Source organism: Geotrypetes seraphini, chromosome 7 (genome assembly GCF_902459505.1).
Source record: "Geotrypetes seraphini chromosome 7, aGeoSer1.1, whole genome shotgun sequence".
In the NCBI taxonomy this organism is placed as follows: domain Eukaryota; kingdom Metazoa; phylum Chordata; class Amphibia; order Gymnophiona; family Dermophiidae; genus Geotrypetes; species Geotrypetes seraphini.
This window is the reverse complement of record NC_047090.1, coordinates 173,348,685-173,362,536: the sequence shown is the minus strand read 5'-3', so window position 1 is coordinate 173,362,536 and position 13,852 is coordinate 173,348,685. Positions and strand designations below refer to the sequence as shown.

The 13,852-nt window shown below is 44.6% G+C and overlaps 1 protein-coding gene across 1 annotated transcript in view; it reads left to right on the top strand.

The window, feature by feature from the left end:
* Positions 1-13,852, top strand: part of UNC79 (unc-79 homolog, NALCN channel complex subunit) — a 298,085-nt gene that overhangs the window by 90,208 nt on the left and 194,025 nt on the right. The window contains exons 17-18 of the mRNA XM_033953271.1: positions 9,891-10,014; positions 12,653-12,793. Coding sequence (XP_033809162.1) covers positions 9,891-10,014; positions 12,653-12,793 — 265 coding nt within the window. The remainder of the gene's footprint in view (positions 1-9,890; positions 10,015-12,652; positions 12,794-13,852) is intronic.

Genomic DNA, 13,852 nt, shown 5'->3' with positions numbered 1-13,852 from the left:
CTTTTTGTTATAGCCTTCAATCCTTAACCCTACTCCTCTGCCCACCATCACAGCCAGCTGATTAACTGTTCTCCTTAACTGTATCCATGTCATCCTGTTTGTCTGTCTTATCTGTTTAGATCAGGGGTCTCCAAAGTCCCTCCTTGAGGGCCGAATCCAGTCAGGTTTTCAGGATTTCCCCAAGTACATTACTCAAACTCAAACTCTGGGGCGGAAAATTTCATGGCGACACCAGAAAGTATTTCTTCACAGAGAGAGTGGTTGATCATTGGAGCAAGCTTCCATTGCAGGTGATCGAGGCAGACAGCGTGCCAGACTTTAAGAATAAATGGGAGGGTCAAGATAAGGAAATTGGGTCATTAGGGCATAGACAGGGGGTGGGTAAGCAGAGTGGGCAGACTTGATGGGCTGTAGCCCTTTTCTGCCATCATCTTCTATGTTTCTATGATGGGTCATTTGGCCTTTATCTGCCATCATGTTTCTATGTTTCTATAATCAGAAAGTTCTATGACATCACAATGCAGGTGTAAAGAGCCTTAGCCTATAGGAAGAGGAGATGCAAATGTTAAGAGCCTTAGCCAATAGGGAGAGGAGGAGAGAGTGGCTGCTGCAGACACCAGAAAGTATTTCTTCACAGAGAGAGTGGTTGATCATTGGAACAAGCTTCCAGTGCAGGTGATCGAGGCAGACAGCGTGCCAGACTTTAAGAATAAATGGGATACCCATGTGGGATCCCTACGAGGGTCAAGATAAGGAAATTGGGTCATTAGGGCATAGACAGGGGGTGGGTAAGCAGAGTGGGCAGACTTGATGGGCTGTAGCCCTTTTCTGCCGTCATCTTCTATGTTTCTATGATGGGTCATTTGGCCTTTATCTGCCATCATGTTTCTATGTTTCTATAATCAAAAAGTTTTATGACATCACAATGCAGGTGTAAAGAGCCTTAGCCTATAGGAAGAGGAGATGCAAATGTTAAGAGCCTTAGCCAATAGGGAGAGGAGGAGAGAGTGTCTGCTGCAGACACCAGAAAGTATTTCTTCACAGAGAGAGTGGTTGATCATTGGAACAAGCTTCCAGTGCAGGTGATCGAGGCAGACAGCGTGCCAGACTTTAAGAATAAATGGGATACCCATGTGGGATCCCTACGAGGGTCAAGATAAGGAAATTGGGTCATTAGGGCATAGACAGGGGGTGGGTAAGCAGAGTGGGCAGACTTGATGGGCTGTAGTCCTTTTCTGCCGTCATCTTCTATGTTTCTATGTTACACTACATTAGTGACTTCTATTCTGCCAGTACCTTGCAGTTCTAGGCGGATTACAAAAGAAGATAACTGGACATTTCCAGGAAAATGACAAATTAGGGTGCTGTTTACATAGTTGAGACTTTGAAGGGAACTTTACAAGACTGGTTGAGACTTCGAAGGGAAATTTACAAGAGTGGGGACAGACATGGAGATGTGTTATGATTTCTTGATAAATTTTTTGAATAACAGGGTTTTGATTTCTTTTCGAAATGATTTGAAGTCAGTCGTTGTCAGCATGGTGGAGATGGGGTGATCAAGTTTCGCTGCTTGCGTTGCGAGTAGGTTGTCATACAGCTTCTTGCGCTGTGTACCTTTGAATGGGGGGTAAGTAAATGGGGTCTGAGCTCTCCTTTGTCTGGTTGTTTTGTTCCAGTTTAGGCGATTGTTTAGATATGTGGGGGCAGTGCCATTCATTACTTTGAATAATAGACAGTAGAATTTGAATAGTGTTCGCGCTTGTATAGGTAGCCAGTGTGGGTCTAGGTATGCGGTGGTGATGTGCTCATATTTGCTTAGTGAATAGATCAGTCTGAGGGCTGTGTTTTGTACTGTCTGTAATTGTTTTATCATGTTTGCGGGGCACGGCAGGTAGAGGATGTTGCAGTAGTCCAATAGTCCTAGGACTAGGGATTGGATTATGAGCCTATATTGCTCTTTGTCGAAGAATTTTCTTATTTTTCGCAGGTTGCGCATGATTATAAAGGCTTTCTGGGTGGTCTTGTTGATTTGGACTTGCATGGTACAGCATCTATGTATCATCACTCCTAGGAGTTTTAGGGCAGACTGTATTGGGTATTTGGTGGCGTTTATTTCTAATTCTGTTATGGATGGGGTTTTGTCCTTTTCAAGCAGTAGAAATTTTGTTTTGTCCGAGTTCAGCTTTAATATGTGGTCTATCATCCATTTTTCCACTGCTTCTAGTGTTTTTTTTTTCAAGTTTTCTGTTGAAGTGGGGGCTGGTGAGTCGAAGGGGAGAACAATAGTGATGTTGTCTGCATAGCTGAATGATGTTATGTCTAGGTTATCTAGACTGGACCCAAGGGAGGATATAAAGAGGTTGAAGAGCATTGGCGATAGTGATGACATAAGATACATAAGATACATAAGCAATGCCTCTGCCGGGTCAGACCTGAGGTCCATCGTGCCCAGCAGTCCGCTCACGCGGCGGCCCAACAGGTCCAGGACCTGCATAATAATCCTCTATCTATACCCCTCTATCCCCTTTTCCAACAGGAAATTGTCCAATCCTTTCTTAAACCCCAGTACCGTACTCTGCCCTATTACATCCTCTGGAAGCGCATTCCAAGTGTCCACCACCCGCTGAGTAAAGAAAAACTTCCTAGCATTTGTTTTGAATCTATCCCCTTCTAATTTTTCCGAATGCCCTCTTGTTCTTTTATGTTTTGAAAGTTTGAAGAATCTGTCTCTCTCCACTTTCTCCATGCCCTTCATGATCTTGTAGGTCTCTATCATGTCTCCTCTGAGTCTCCGCTTTTCCAGGGAGAAGAGCTCCAACTTCTCCAGTCTTTCTGTGTATGAAAGGTTTTCCATACCCTTAATCATTCGTGTCGCTCTCCTCTGGACCCTCTCAAGTATTGCCATATCCTTCTTAAGGTGCGGTGACCAATACTGAACACAGTACTCCAGGTGCGGGCGCACCATTGCCCGATACAACGGCAGGATGACTTCTTTTGTTCTGGTCATAATACCATTTTTAATAATACCCAACATTCTGTTTGCCTTCTTCGCGGCTGCTGCGCATTGCGCCGTTGACTTCATTGTTGTATCCACTAGTACATCCAAATCTCTTTCAAGGTTACTTCCCTCTAATACTAAACCCCCCATTTGGTAGCTGAACATCGGGTTCTTTCTCCCTATATGCATGACCTTGCATTTCCCTACATTGAATTTCATCTGCCATTTATTCGCTCACTCCTCCAGTTTGCTTAGGTCCCTTTGTAGGTCCTCACACTCTTCCGTAGTTCTGACCCTTCTACAGAGTTTAGTGTTATCCGCAAATTTTATAACTTCACATTTCGTCCCCGTTTCCAGGTCATTAATAAATACATTGAACAGCAGCGGTCCAAGTACAGACCCCTGTGGAACTCCGCTCGTGACTTTCCTCCAGCCCGAGTAGTGACCCTTCACTCCAACCCTCTGTCTCCTGCCTGCCAACCAGTGTTTGACCCATCTGTGTACGTCCCCTTCCACCCCGTGGTTCCACAGCTTCCTAAGTAACCGCTCATGGGGTACCTTGTCAAAGGCCTTTTGGAAGTCAAGGTAAATGATGTCTACAGGTTCCCCTTTGTCCAACTGGCTGTTTACCCCCTCAAAGAAGTGCAGTAAGTTTGTTTGGCACGATTTTCCCTTGCAGAAGCCATGTTGGCTCGCTTTCATCAGCCCATTTTTTTCGATGTGCTCACAGATGCTGTCCTTTATCAGTGCTTCTACCATCTTGCCTGGAACCGATGTCAAACTTACCAGCCTATAGTTTCCCGGGTCTCCTCTTGACCCCTTTTTAAAGATAGGTGTAACATTTGCTATCTTCCAGTCCTCCGGAATCTCTCCAGTTTTCAAGGATAGGTTGCAAACTCGTTGGAGTATTCCCGCTATCTCATTTCTTAGTTCTTTTAGTACCCTAGGGTGGATTCCGTCTGGGCCTGGTGATTTGTCGCTTTTCAATCTATCTATCTGTTGGAGGACATCCTCATGGCTCACCTCTATTGCCGACAGTTTTTCTTCTTGATCACCATGGAAGATCACGTCGGGTTCCGGTACATTGGATGTGTCCTCGCTTGTGAAGACTGACGAGAAGAATTTGTTTAACCTGTCAGCTACCTCTTTTTGCTCCTTTATCACTCCCTTTTTATCTCCGTCATCCAACGGTCCTACTTCCTCCCTCGCCGGTTTCTTCCCCTTAACATATCTAAAGAATGATTTGAAGTTTTTTGCCTCCCTGGCCAATCTCACTTCGTATTCTCTTTTCGCTCTCCTAACCACTTGGTGACATTCTCTTTGGCATTTCCTGTGTTCATTCCAGTTTTCCCCAGTTTGGTTCTTTTTCCATTTCCGGAATGATTTTTTTTTGTCTCCTATCGCTTTCTTCACCTCATTGTTTATCCATGCGGGGTCTTTTGTTCGGTTTTTTTTTGCACCCTTTTCTAAATATGGGGATGTACATATGTTGTGCTTCTTGCACTATGCCCTTGAATAGAGACCAGGCTTGCTCTACAGTTTCTGTTTTCCTTGAGCTGTTTCTAAGTTTTTTTCTTACCATTGCTCTCATAGCATCATAGTTCCCTTTCTTGAAGTTGAACGTTGTCACTGTGGTTCTTTTCCCTTTTGTTGTACTTACTCCTAATTTGTACTGGATCATGTTGTGATCACTGTTTCCTAGTGGCCCTACTACTTCCACTTCTTTTGCAGGTCCCCCTATTCCGTTGAGGATTAGGTCAAGAGTTGCATCTCCTCTTGTTGGTTCCTTGACAAGCTGATCCATAAAGCAGTCCCTCACAGCCTCTAAGAATTCTGTTTCCCTCGCACAGTTTGAGATTCCAATACTCCAGTTTATCCCGGGGTAGTTGAAATCTCCCATTACTGTCACATTCCTGTTGTTGCCATCCCGCCTCAATTCTGCTGCCAGATGTTTGTCGTTTGCTTCCGTTTGTCCAGGTGGACGATAGTATAGACCCAATCTTATGTCAAGGCCACCTTTTCCTGGTAATTTGACCCATAATGACTCCAGTCCTTCCGCCTTTGGTTCTATATCCACTCCGGACGAGGGAATGGTGTCTTTTATGTATAGTGCTATTCCTCCACCCTTCTTGTTGGTCCTGTCTCTTCTATAGAGTTTGTACCCTGGCAGCACTACGTCCCATTGGTTATCCTCGTTCCACCATGTTTCCGTGATTCCAATAATGTCTAGGTTTTCTTTTATGGCTATGGCTTCTTTTATAGCTATGGCTTTCTTTTATGGCTATGGCTTTATGGTTATGACCCTTGGGGAACACCACAGAGGTTAGACCAGGGGTCTGATTGAAGGTCATTTGTCTTTACTCTGTATGTTCTTGATTTAAGGAATCCTTGGAACCAGGTGTGTACCCTGCCTGAGATCCCTATGGCTTCTAGTATTTGTAGAAGTATGGTGTGGTCTACCAGGTCAAATGCAGCAGAGAGTTCCAGTTGAATTATCAACATCCTTCTGCCTTTGCTAAGGTGCTGTCAGGCTGTATCTAGGAGAGTTACTAGTAGTGTCTCTGTGCTATAGTTAGTTCTAAACCCAGATTGTGAGGGATGAAGTAGGTTGTGGTCTTCCAGGTAGTTTGTGAGGTATTGTGCAAATAGCCCTTCTATTAGTTTAACGTATATTGGTATTGAGGCAATGGGTTTGTAGTTGGAGGGGATATCTATTGAGCCTTTTTGGTCTTTCATAATTGGGGTGATTATGATCTCGCCTAGGTCCTGTGGGAATTGACCTTCCGTGAGCGTAGTTTGTACCCATTACATGAGGTGAGCTTTAAATTTGGGGGAGGCAGTTGTTATCAGATATGTGGGGCAGTTGTTCAGGTCGCATGATGCTTGGCAGTATTTTTTATAAAGTCGGTTCATGTCAGGCCCTTGTACTGATGGGAAGTCGGTTCAGGTCCTATCTGCTGCAATGTCTTCTCCTGTTGCAGGGTATATTATTATCTCGTCAAGGTGGCTTGGTGTGTTGTTGAAGGTGGTCCTTATTGTGGTGATCTTGTTTTTGAAGTGGTCTTCTAGTTGGGTGGCTGATGGTGGGTGGTTTCCTTGTGTGGCTAGGTATGGTTTGGTATCTGTGAGGTGTTTTACTCGTTTGAAGTTTTTTTTGTGTCTTGGACTTCCAAGCCTACCAGTTTGGAGTAGTATGCTTTTCGTTTCTCCTTGCATTGTTTTATTAGGCTTCTCCATGTTACTTTGGTGTGTTCTTGGGGGGGTTTTCTCCAGTCTCTTTCCAGTTGTCTGCATTGCCGTTTGAGTTGGAGAAGTTCGGTGTCGAACCATTTATCAGATGGTCTGCAGATTCTGTATTTCATGTTTACTGGGGCTAGCTCATCCAGGATTATTTTGCTTAGAGTGCGCCATTGGGTTATGAATTCTTTGGGGGTCTATGGATTTGATCGCGGAGTCTGCTTTGTTCCAGAATGTGGTGGGTTCAATTTTATGTCGGGTTTTGAAGGTAGTTTCTTGGGGTTCATGTTTGTTTTTGCCTTGAGCCCAATTGATGTTGAAGGTGTATTTGTAATGATTTGACCAGAGGGAGCGATGCCAAGCCCCATTTGAGATGTGGATTTCTGGTGTGTGGGGGTGTTGGGTCATGTATGCAGCAATGTCAGGTTGGTGGCCTTTTTCGTGAGTGGGTTGGGGGTTAAGTATCAGGTAGGATAGGGCTTTGAGGTATGAGAGTAGGCTTTCAACTTGTTTGGAGGAGTGGTCTTCAAGGTGAAGGTTTAAGTCTCCAAGGAGCAGGTTATGTGTTGATGCTAGCGAGTTCTGGAAAATGAAGTCTTCGAGCTCATGTTTAGTGGCGTTCCAATGAATATGCACTGAAAGCATTGCATTCACATAGATCTCATGCATATTCATTGGGGAAATCCTGAAAACCCGACTGGATTCGGCCCTCAAGGAGGGACTTTGGAGACCCCTGGTTTAGATTGTAAAAGCTCTTTGAGCAGGGACTGACTTCTTTGTGACTCTCTACAGCGCTATAGAAATAATTCATAGTGGTAGTGTGAAGAGTTTCAGTCTTTGGGAAGCAGAGCTGAGAGACTGTGATGTCATAATGCCTCATTCCACCAATAAGAGCAAACCTCATCAGTGATGCCACAATGGCTTCATTGTCCTGTACTCCCCTCTGCCCTCAAACCCAGCCAGCAGATTAACCGTTCCCCTTAACAGTATCCATGACATCCTGTTTGTCTTGTCTGTTTAGACTGTAAGCTCTTTTGAGCAGGGACTGTCTTCTTTGTGACTCTGTATAGTGCTGCGTGCGTCTGGTAGCGCTGTAGAAAAATTTCATAGTAGTAGTGGAGCGGCTTGGGCAGGGAGACAGTGACTAGGAACGTGTTATATTGTCTTTCCACATATTTTTTGATACTGCTTCATGTTTGTCTATTATTAGGTTTAAATCTGCCATTTCCAGAGTTTAATTTATTCTTTATGTGATTTTACTGTTGTTATGCTGCTAACAAAATTGTAAGTTTTATGTTGAATTATACTTGCTGTACACCGCTTTGCGTGAATCTCAAACCCCCCCCCATTTCCGTTTGTATTTTCCTTGTTTGTCTATTTCTTCTAAGATAAAAATTGTAACTTTTCCTCCTTTCCTCCCTTCTCATGTTTGTATTAAATTATAGATTCTTGTTATTTGGTTTGTTTTTATGTAATTTACGCTATTTTTAAATTTTGTTCATCGCTTAGTAATTCAAATAGGCGATTCATCAAATGCTAATAATAAACTTGAAACTTGAAACGTAATAAATCCCAATAAATAAATAGGGTTGGGCACTGCAGCCTGAAAGTTTTCAATGGAGAGGAATTCTATAAATGGTGTCCAAAGTTAGCGTTACGCAATCATTATAGAATAGCGTAATCCATGGCAGTTTGGTACTGAAATGACCCTAAATTTGGGGAATGTTTCTGTGGTGTAGTAAGAGTGAACAGCGCCCCTCCCCCGCCCTCTTCCCTGCCCCCCCCCCCTCCATGCACGCGCTCCCTTCCCTTTCACCATACATTTTTAACTTTTAACAGTGCTAAAATTATACAATAGATGAATGATATGCAAATGACTAAAATACAGTAAAATTTCTCAGGAATGTACAAGCTATAAGATCAATATGCAAATTTCCAATCGATATTCTGGAACATCAGTTTAAAAATTTGTCGAATAAATCAGTTTTTAGTAGTTTGCTAAAGGACATATATATGAGTGGGCCTGAGAAATAATAGTGCTTAGCCATAAATTAAACAATACTCTAGCCTCAAAAGGAAACCAATGCAACTGTCGGTAAGATGGAGTAATAGGGAATGGAACTCCTCTCGTATGAGGAAAGACTAAAAAGGTTGGGGCTCTTCAGCTTGGAAAAGAGACGGCTGAGGGGAGATATGATTGATGTCTACAAAATCATGAGTGGAGTAGAACGGGTACAAGTGGGTCGATTTTGCACACCGTCAAAAATTACAAAGACTAGGGGACACTCGAAGTTACAAGGAAGTACTTTTAAAACTAATAGGAGGAAATTTTATTTCACTTAAGAGAATAGTTAAGCTCTGGAACGTGTTGCCAGAGGATGTGCTAAGAGCGGATAGTGTAGTTGGTTTTAAGAAAGGTATGGACAAGTTCCTGGAAGAAAAGTCCATAGTCTGTTATTGAGAAAGGCATGGGGGAATCCACTGCGTGCTCTGGATCAGTAGCATGGAATGTTGCTACTCCTTGGGTTTGGCCTGGTACTAGTGACCTGGATTGGCCACCGTGAGAACGGGCTACAGGGCTGTGTGAGCTGGTGAATTGTCGTGATGCATGAGCTATGAGTTGGTGGTGAAAAGTTCAGGTTGTTTTGGTCTAACTTTTTCACGCAGCCTTCTCAGCACTTCGCAAATAATAAACCTCCTTTGTCCCCTGGTACCACAGTTAGATTGCGAGCCTGCCAGGACAGATAGAGAACCGGACATCTGGTAGCCTTACTTGAAAGTCTGTAATAACTGCTAGGAATTTGAAGGAATGAACCAGGGTGCGCCATGGAGAAGAACTATCAAGAACCAGGAAGTCTAATGCACTTCCTGTAGAATCTAACCCTGAGGTGTCACAGGAAATGTGGAGCTGTGACCATAGGAGAGTTAAACAAGTTCTTTGAAAGCTTTTGAATGCAGAATATAATCCCAATGGGGTCCTTTTACTAAGGCGTGCTAGCCATTGTAACGGTGTCAGGTCAAAAGCGCGCCCAGACAATTGAGCGCAGCGCGGAGGCGCGCGCCACTCTAAATTACTGTTTTTAGGGCTCCAACGGGGGAGCATGGAGGGAACCCCCCCCACTTTACTTAATAAACATTGCACTGCGTTGTGGGGGCGTTGTGGGGGGTTGTAACCCCCCACATTTTACTGAAAACTGAACTTTTTCCCTGTTTTTAGGGAAAAAGTTCTGTTTACAGTAAATTGTGGAGGGTTACAACCCCCCAAACTCCCCATAACGCCGGCGCGATGTCTATTAAGTAAACTGGGGGGGGGTTCCCCAACAAAACCCCCCGTCGGAGCCCCTAAAAACAGTAATTTTGTGCGGTGCGCGCCTCCGCGCTGCGCTCAATTGTCGGCGCGCGCTTTTGTCTTTCGCGCAGTTGTCTATGAACCCATTGTAACACGTGCTAAACACTATTACGTCCATTATAGTCTATGGACACATTAGCGTTTATCACGCGCTACAACGGCAAGTGCGCCTTGGTAAAAGGACCCCAACATTTTTTGAATTTACAGTCTTGTCTTAATCATGTCTTAGGATATTCCGATTGTCATTTCCATTTCTCTTACGGGAAGTGTATGGCTAATACATCAGCCCATCTTTCTTCTTTGCAGCAAAATGTTTGACATTGAGCTGTGCCCGCTGCCTTTTTCCATGGAGGAGATGTTTGGATTTGTCAGCTGCCGATTCACCGGATACCCTTCCTCCGTGCAGGAGCAAGCCTTGCTCTGGCTTCATGTAAGTGCCTGCTGTGTGCTGATCTCAGGTACCGCGACGTAAAGGGTCCGCGGGCGCCGCTTTTATCAGCTGGGCCGAGGCACGGGATGTATTCCACCTTAGCATTTCATTTCAAGAGCTGAACGTTCATCTCTGAAAAACAAAATAAACAAAGCTTACAAGCAGGCAGATCCCGCCTCACTGTCCACGCTCCAGCGTCTTGCGGCGTTCCGAGGGCTGCCGATTGGTTCCGGTTTTCTCAGGACAGGTTTTAACCCGTTGTGATCAGGCGCTTGATGCTCTGATGTCTGTATGCCATCCTCTAAAGCAGTGATTCCCAACCCTGTCCTGGAGGAACACCAGGCCAATCGGGTTTTCAGGCTAGCCCTAATGAATATGCATGAGAGAGATTTGCATATGATGGAAGTGATAGGCATGCAAATTTGCTTCATGCATATTCATTAGGGCTAGCCTGAAAACCCGATTGGCCTGGTGTTCCTCCAGGACAGGGTTGGGAAACACTGCTCTAAAGAAAGCCCTGAAATTCAGAAGCCACTCGGCAACCCTAACTATTGCATGTGGCCTAGTGTAATAATGTCCACCTGATATTCAAAGTGAGGAGAGGCTCTTGCCCACTTAAATTGCTTGGGGGCCACCCGACCATTGATATTCAGTGCCGGCACCCGCATAGTTAACTTCAAAGGTGTCCTAAATTCACATTATCGAGCCACGGTAGAGGTTTCTACCACGGCTCAGAGCTCTAAATGCTATGACGCTGCTCTGACATTCGCAGGAATTCTAAGAGTGTCAGAGCACGTTGGAGCATTTAACGCTCCAGGCTGTAGTAGAAACCTCTACTGTGGCTTAGCAAAAGGAGGGATAGATAGCTATGTGGTCCCCAGCTGAATATCGACTTCCAATCCTCCTACCACTCACATGAAACAGCCCCATCCTTCCAATTTCCCCTTTTCCCTGCAAGGATATAATGCACTTCCTGGTCACAATAGGCTTCCTGAGCCTACCTAAGATCCCTGGTGCTCCAGTGGGGATGATGGGGATAGAAGCGAACCTCACTAGCTCCTGCCCCTAGTGGCTGCCACAGCAAAATGGTTGCCGCAACCTCTAGTGGATATTCTGAAAAGCTGACTGGCTGGTGGTCCCCTAGGACAAGAGTGAGAGCCACTGGTGTAGATGATCTCTTATAGGGTACTGAGTAGTGATAAAAATCTGCTCAATTTATTTGTTGTGGTTTTTGCTGGAGGGCGTGTAAATGGGTGGAGTTTGGACAGATCACACGATTATGCATGCAAATTATAGTATTCTGGGCAAGGGTATTCAAACCAGAAGTAGGCCTGCTGCAATTGATCGCGCTGTAAATGTAGGCAAGCTCTCTGCCACTTGTTCTAGTGCTCTGTAAAGAACAGAAGATGAGGTTCCTAGAGGACAAAGGGATTGAGGGGTACAGATAAGAGTTGACATAGGATGTAGGGATAGTAGAGATAGGTTATAGAAATAGTCAAGGACCACTGCTTAGGCAATGGGCCTGATGGGCCGCCGCGGGAGCAGACCGCTGGGCGAGATGGACCTCTGGTCTGCCTCAGCGGAGGCAACTTCTTATGTTCTTATATGAATTGAAATAAGGGCCTATTTCCCTTCTTAGCTTAGGTGCCCAGAATTACTCTCCGAGTGCACTTGGTCTGTTGGAAAGAAACAGGTATTATAAGGTTTCTAACTGGGTGCACAGCCCCATATGTGAACAGAGTTATATGTTGTGTCTGTCTAGGACAGGGGTAGGCAATTCCGGTCCTCGAGAGCCAGAGCCAGGTCAGGTTTTCAGGATATCCACAATAAAAAGGCATGAGATAGATTTGCATCTCAAGGAGACAGTGCATGCCAATCCATCTCATACATATTCATTGTGGATAGCCTGAAAACCTGACCTGGCTCCGGCTCTCGAGGACCGGCATTGCCTACCCCTGGTCTAGGGTTACTAGTTCTTCGGTTTTCCCTGGACATGTCCTCCTTTTAAGGATATGTCCGGGAGTCTGGAAGGCTTTTCAAAACCCGGCACTTTGTCCGGGTTTTGAAAAGCTTCCACCAAATCACGAGAGCAGGCATCGGGGGACTGGGGTGGGGATGTGTGGATGTGTGGACCTGGACGGGCCTGAGGGCAGGTCTAGGGGGTCTGGATTTTCTGTTTGGAAAATCTGGTAACCCTATGTCTGTCCATCATCTGATCCATGGTGAGTATCTGATGTCATTGTGGTGGGGTTTGCATGCATAAGAACATAAGAAATAGCTTCGCCGGATCAGACTCTAGGTCCATCCAGTCCGGCGACCCGCACCCGCGGAGGCCAAGCCAGGTGTTCCCTGCTGAGAAACCTTGTTTACTCGTATCCCCCAATGCGATTTGCAAGAAGGTGTGCATCCAACTTGCTCTTGAATCCCAGAATGCTGGTCTCCATCACGACCTCCTCAGGGAGAGCGTTCCAAGCGTCCACCACTCGTTGTGCGAAACAGAACTTCCTAATATTTGTCCTGGGCCTGGTGCCCCTCAGTTTCAGTCCATGACCTCATGCCTGAAACCTTCTATTGGTTTTCACATTTTAGATTGCGATCACTCATCATTAGGGTTTTCACAGATTTCTGTTCTCCCCAGGTATTATCCGAGCTAGATATTGTTGTCCCTCTGCAGCTGTTGATCAGCATGTTTTCCGATGGTGTTAATTCCGTCAAAGAACTAGCAAATCAAAGAAAAGCCAGAGCGAGTGAGCAGGCTGGGACCGTCACAACTCGAAGGGTGAGTATTTGTCAGGCATATTCATTACTATTTTCCACATAGCTTGGTATTGTTAATGTAAGAATTATTTCTGGAATTCCACCGTTGCACAAGGCACACTCAACAAACCAGGCCAGGGTCAAAATGTGGGGGTTTCCACCATACATCTAACATAATATAACTTTATTCTTCTATACCGCCACAATCAGATGACTTCTAGGCAGTTCACACCGAAGAGAGCTGGACAATCAGCGAATTACAATAGGCAAATTATAAAAGTACAACACATTACTTAAGAATAGACATAATAAAATTGTTAGATTTAGTGTAGCTTCTGTTTAGGAGATAAATCTATCAAATAATGCAGTTTTAATTTCTTTCCTAAAGGCGCCATAGGTCAGCCTAACTCCATTAATGTTTACTTGCTTGAAACATGAGAGTCCTATCCAAAAAGGATAGGAGAGTCCTATCCCTCTAAGGATTGGCTGGGTGCATACAAATTTTTTTTTCTCATGTGAGCAACGAGTTCTAAACATAATTTTTTGTGTGAGCAGCAAGTATTTTGGCGAGTGACCATGTAAAATCAGCGAGCGACACTCCTAGAATTTATGAACGATTGCTCTCATGCTCAGCTTAGAGGGAACATAGGTTTCCACAGCTGAGATAGACATTTGCTTCCATGGTTTCTCTTGGTGCCATGTGTTCTTTTTAGATCTGCAATTCATCAAGTCGCTAGGCCTCAAACACGAGTCGATGGAAACTAACAACAGTTCACCTTGTCCGATGGTGGTGTAAATGTGTCCCTGCACTGTTTGTGTGTGCATGCTTATTTTATACAATAACCCCCAAATTCTGTATATGGCACCAATGTACATGCACAGCTTAATTTAAACTAAACTAAAACTGAATTTTATGGACTGGGTGGTCATCCAAAAAGGTGCTCGACTCAGTTTACAATAATGTAAGTACAGCACATAAATATGGAAGAAGAATGTAATCTAGAATGGTTTAGTTTCCAAAGTGTTTAGTAAACAAGAAAGTTTTCAGAGCTTTCCGAAATAAAACGAAGGGGCCTAGACT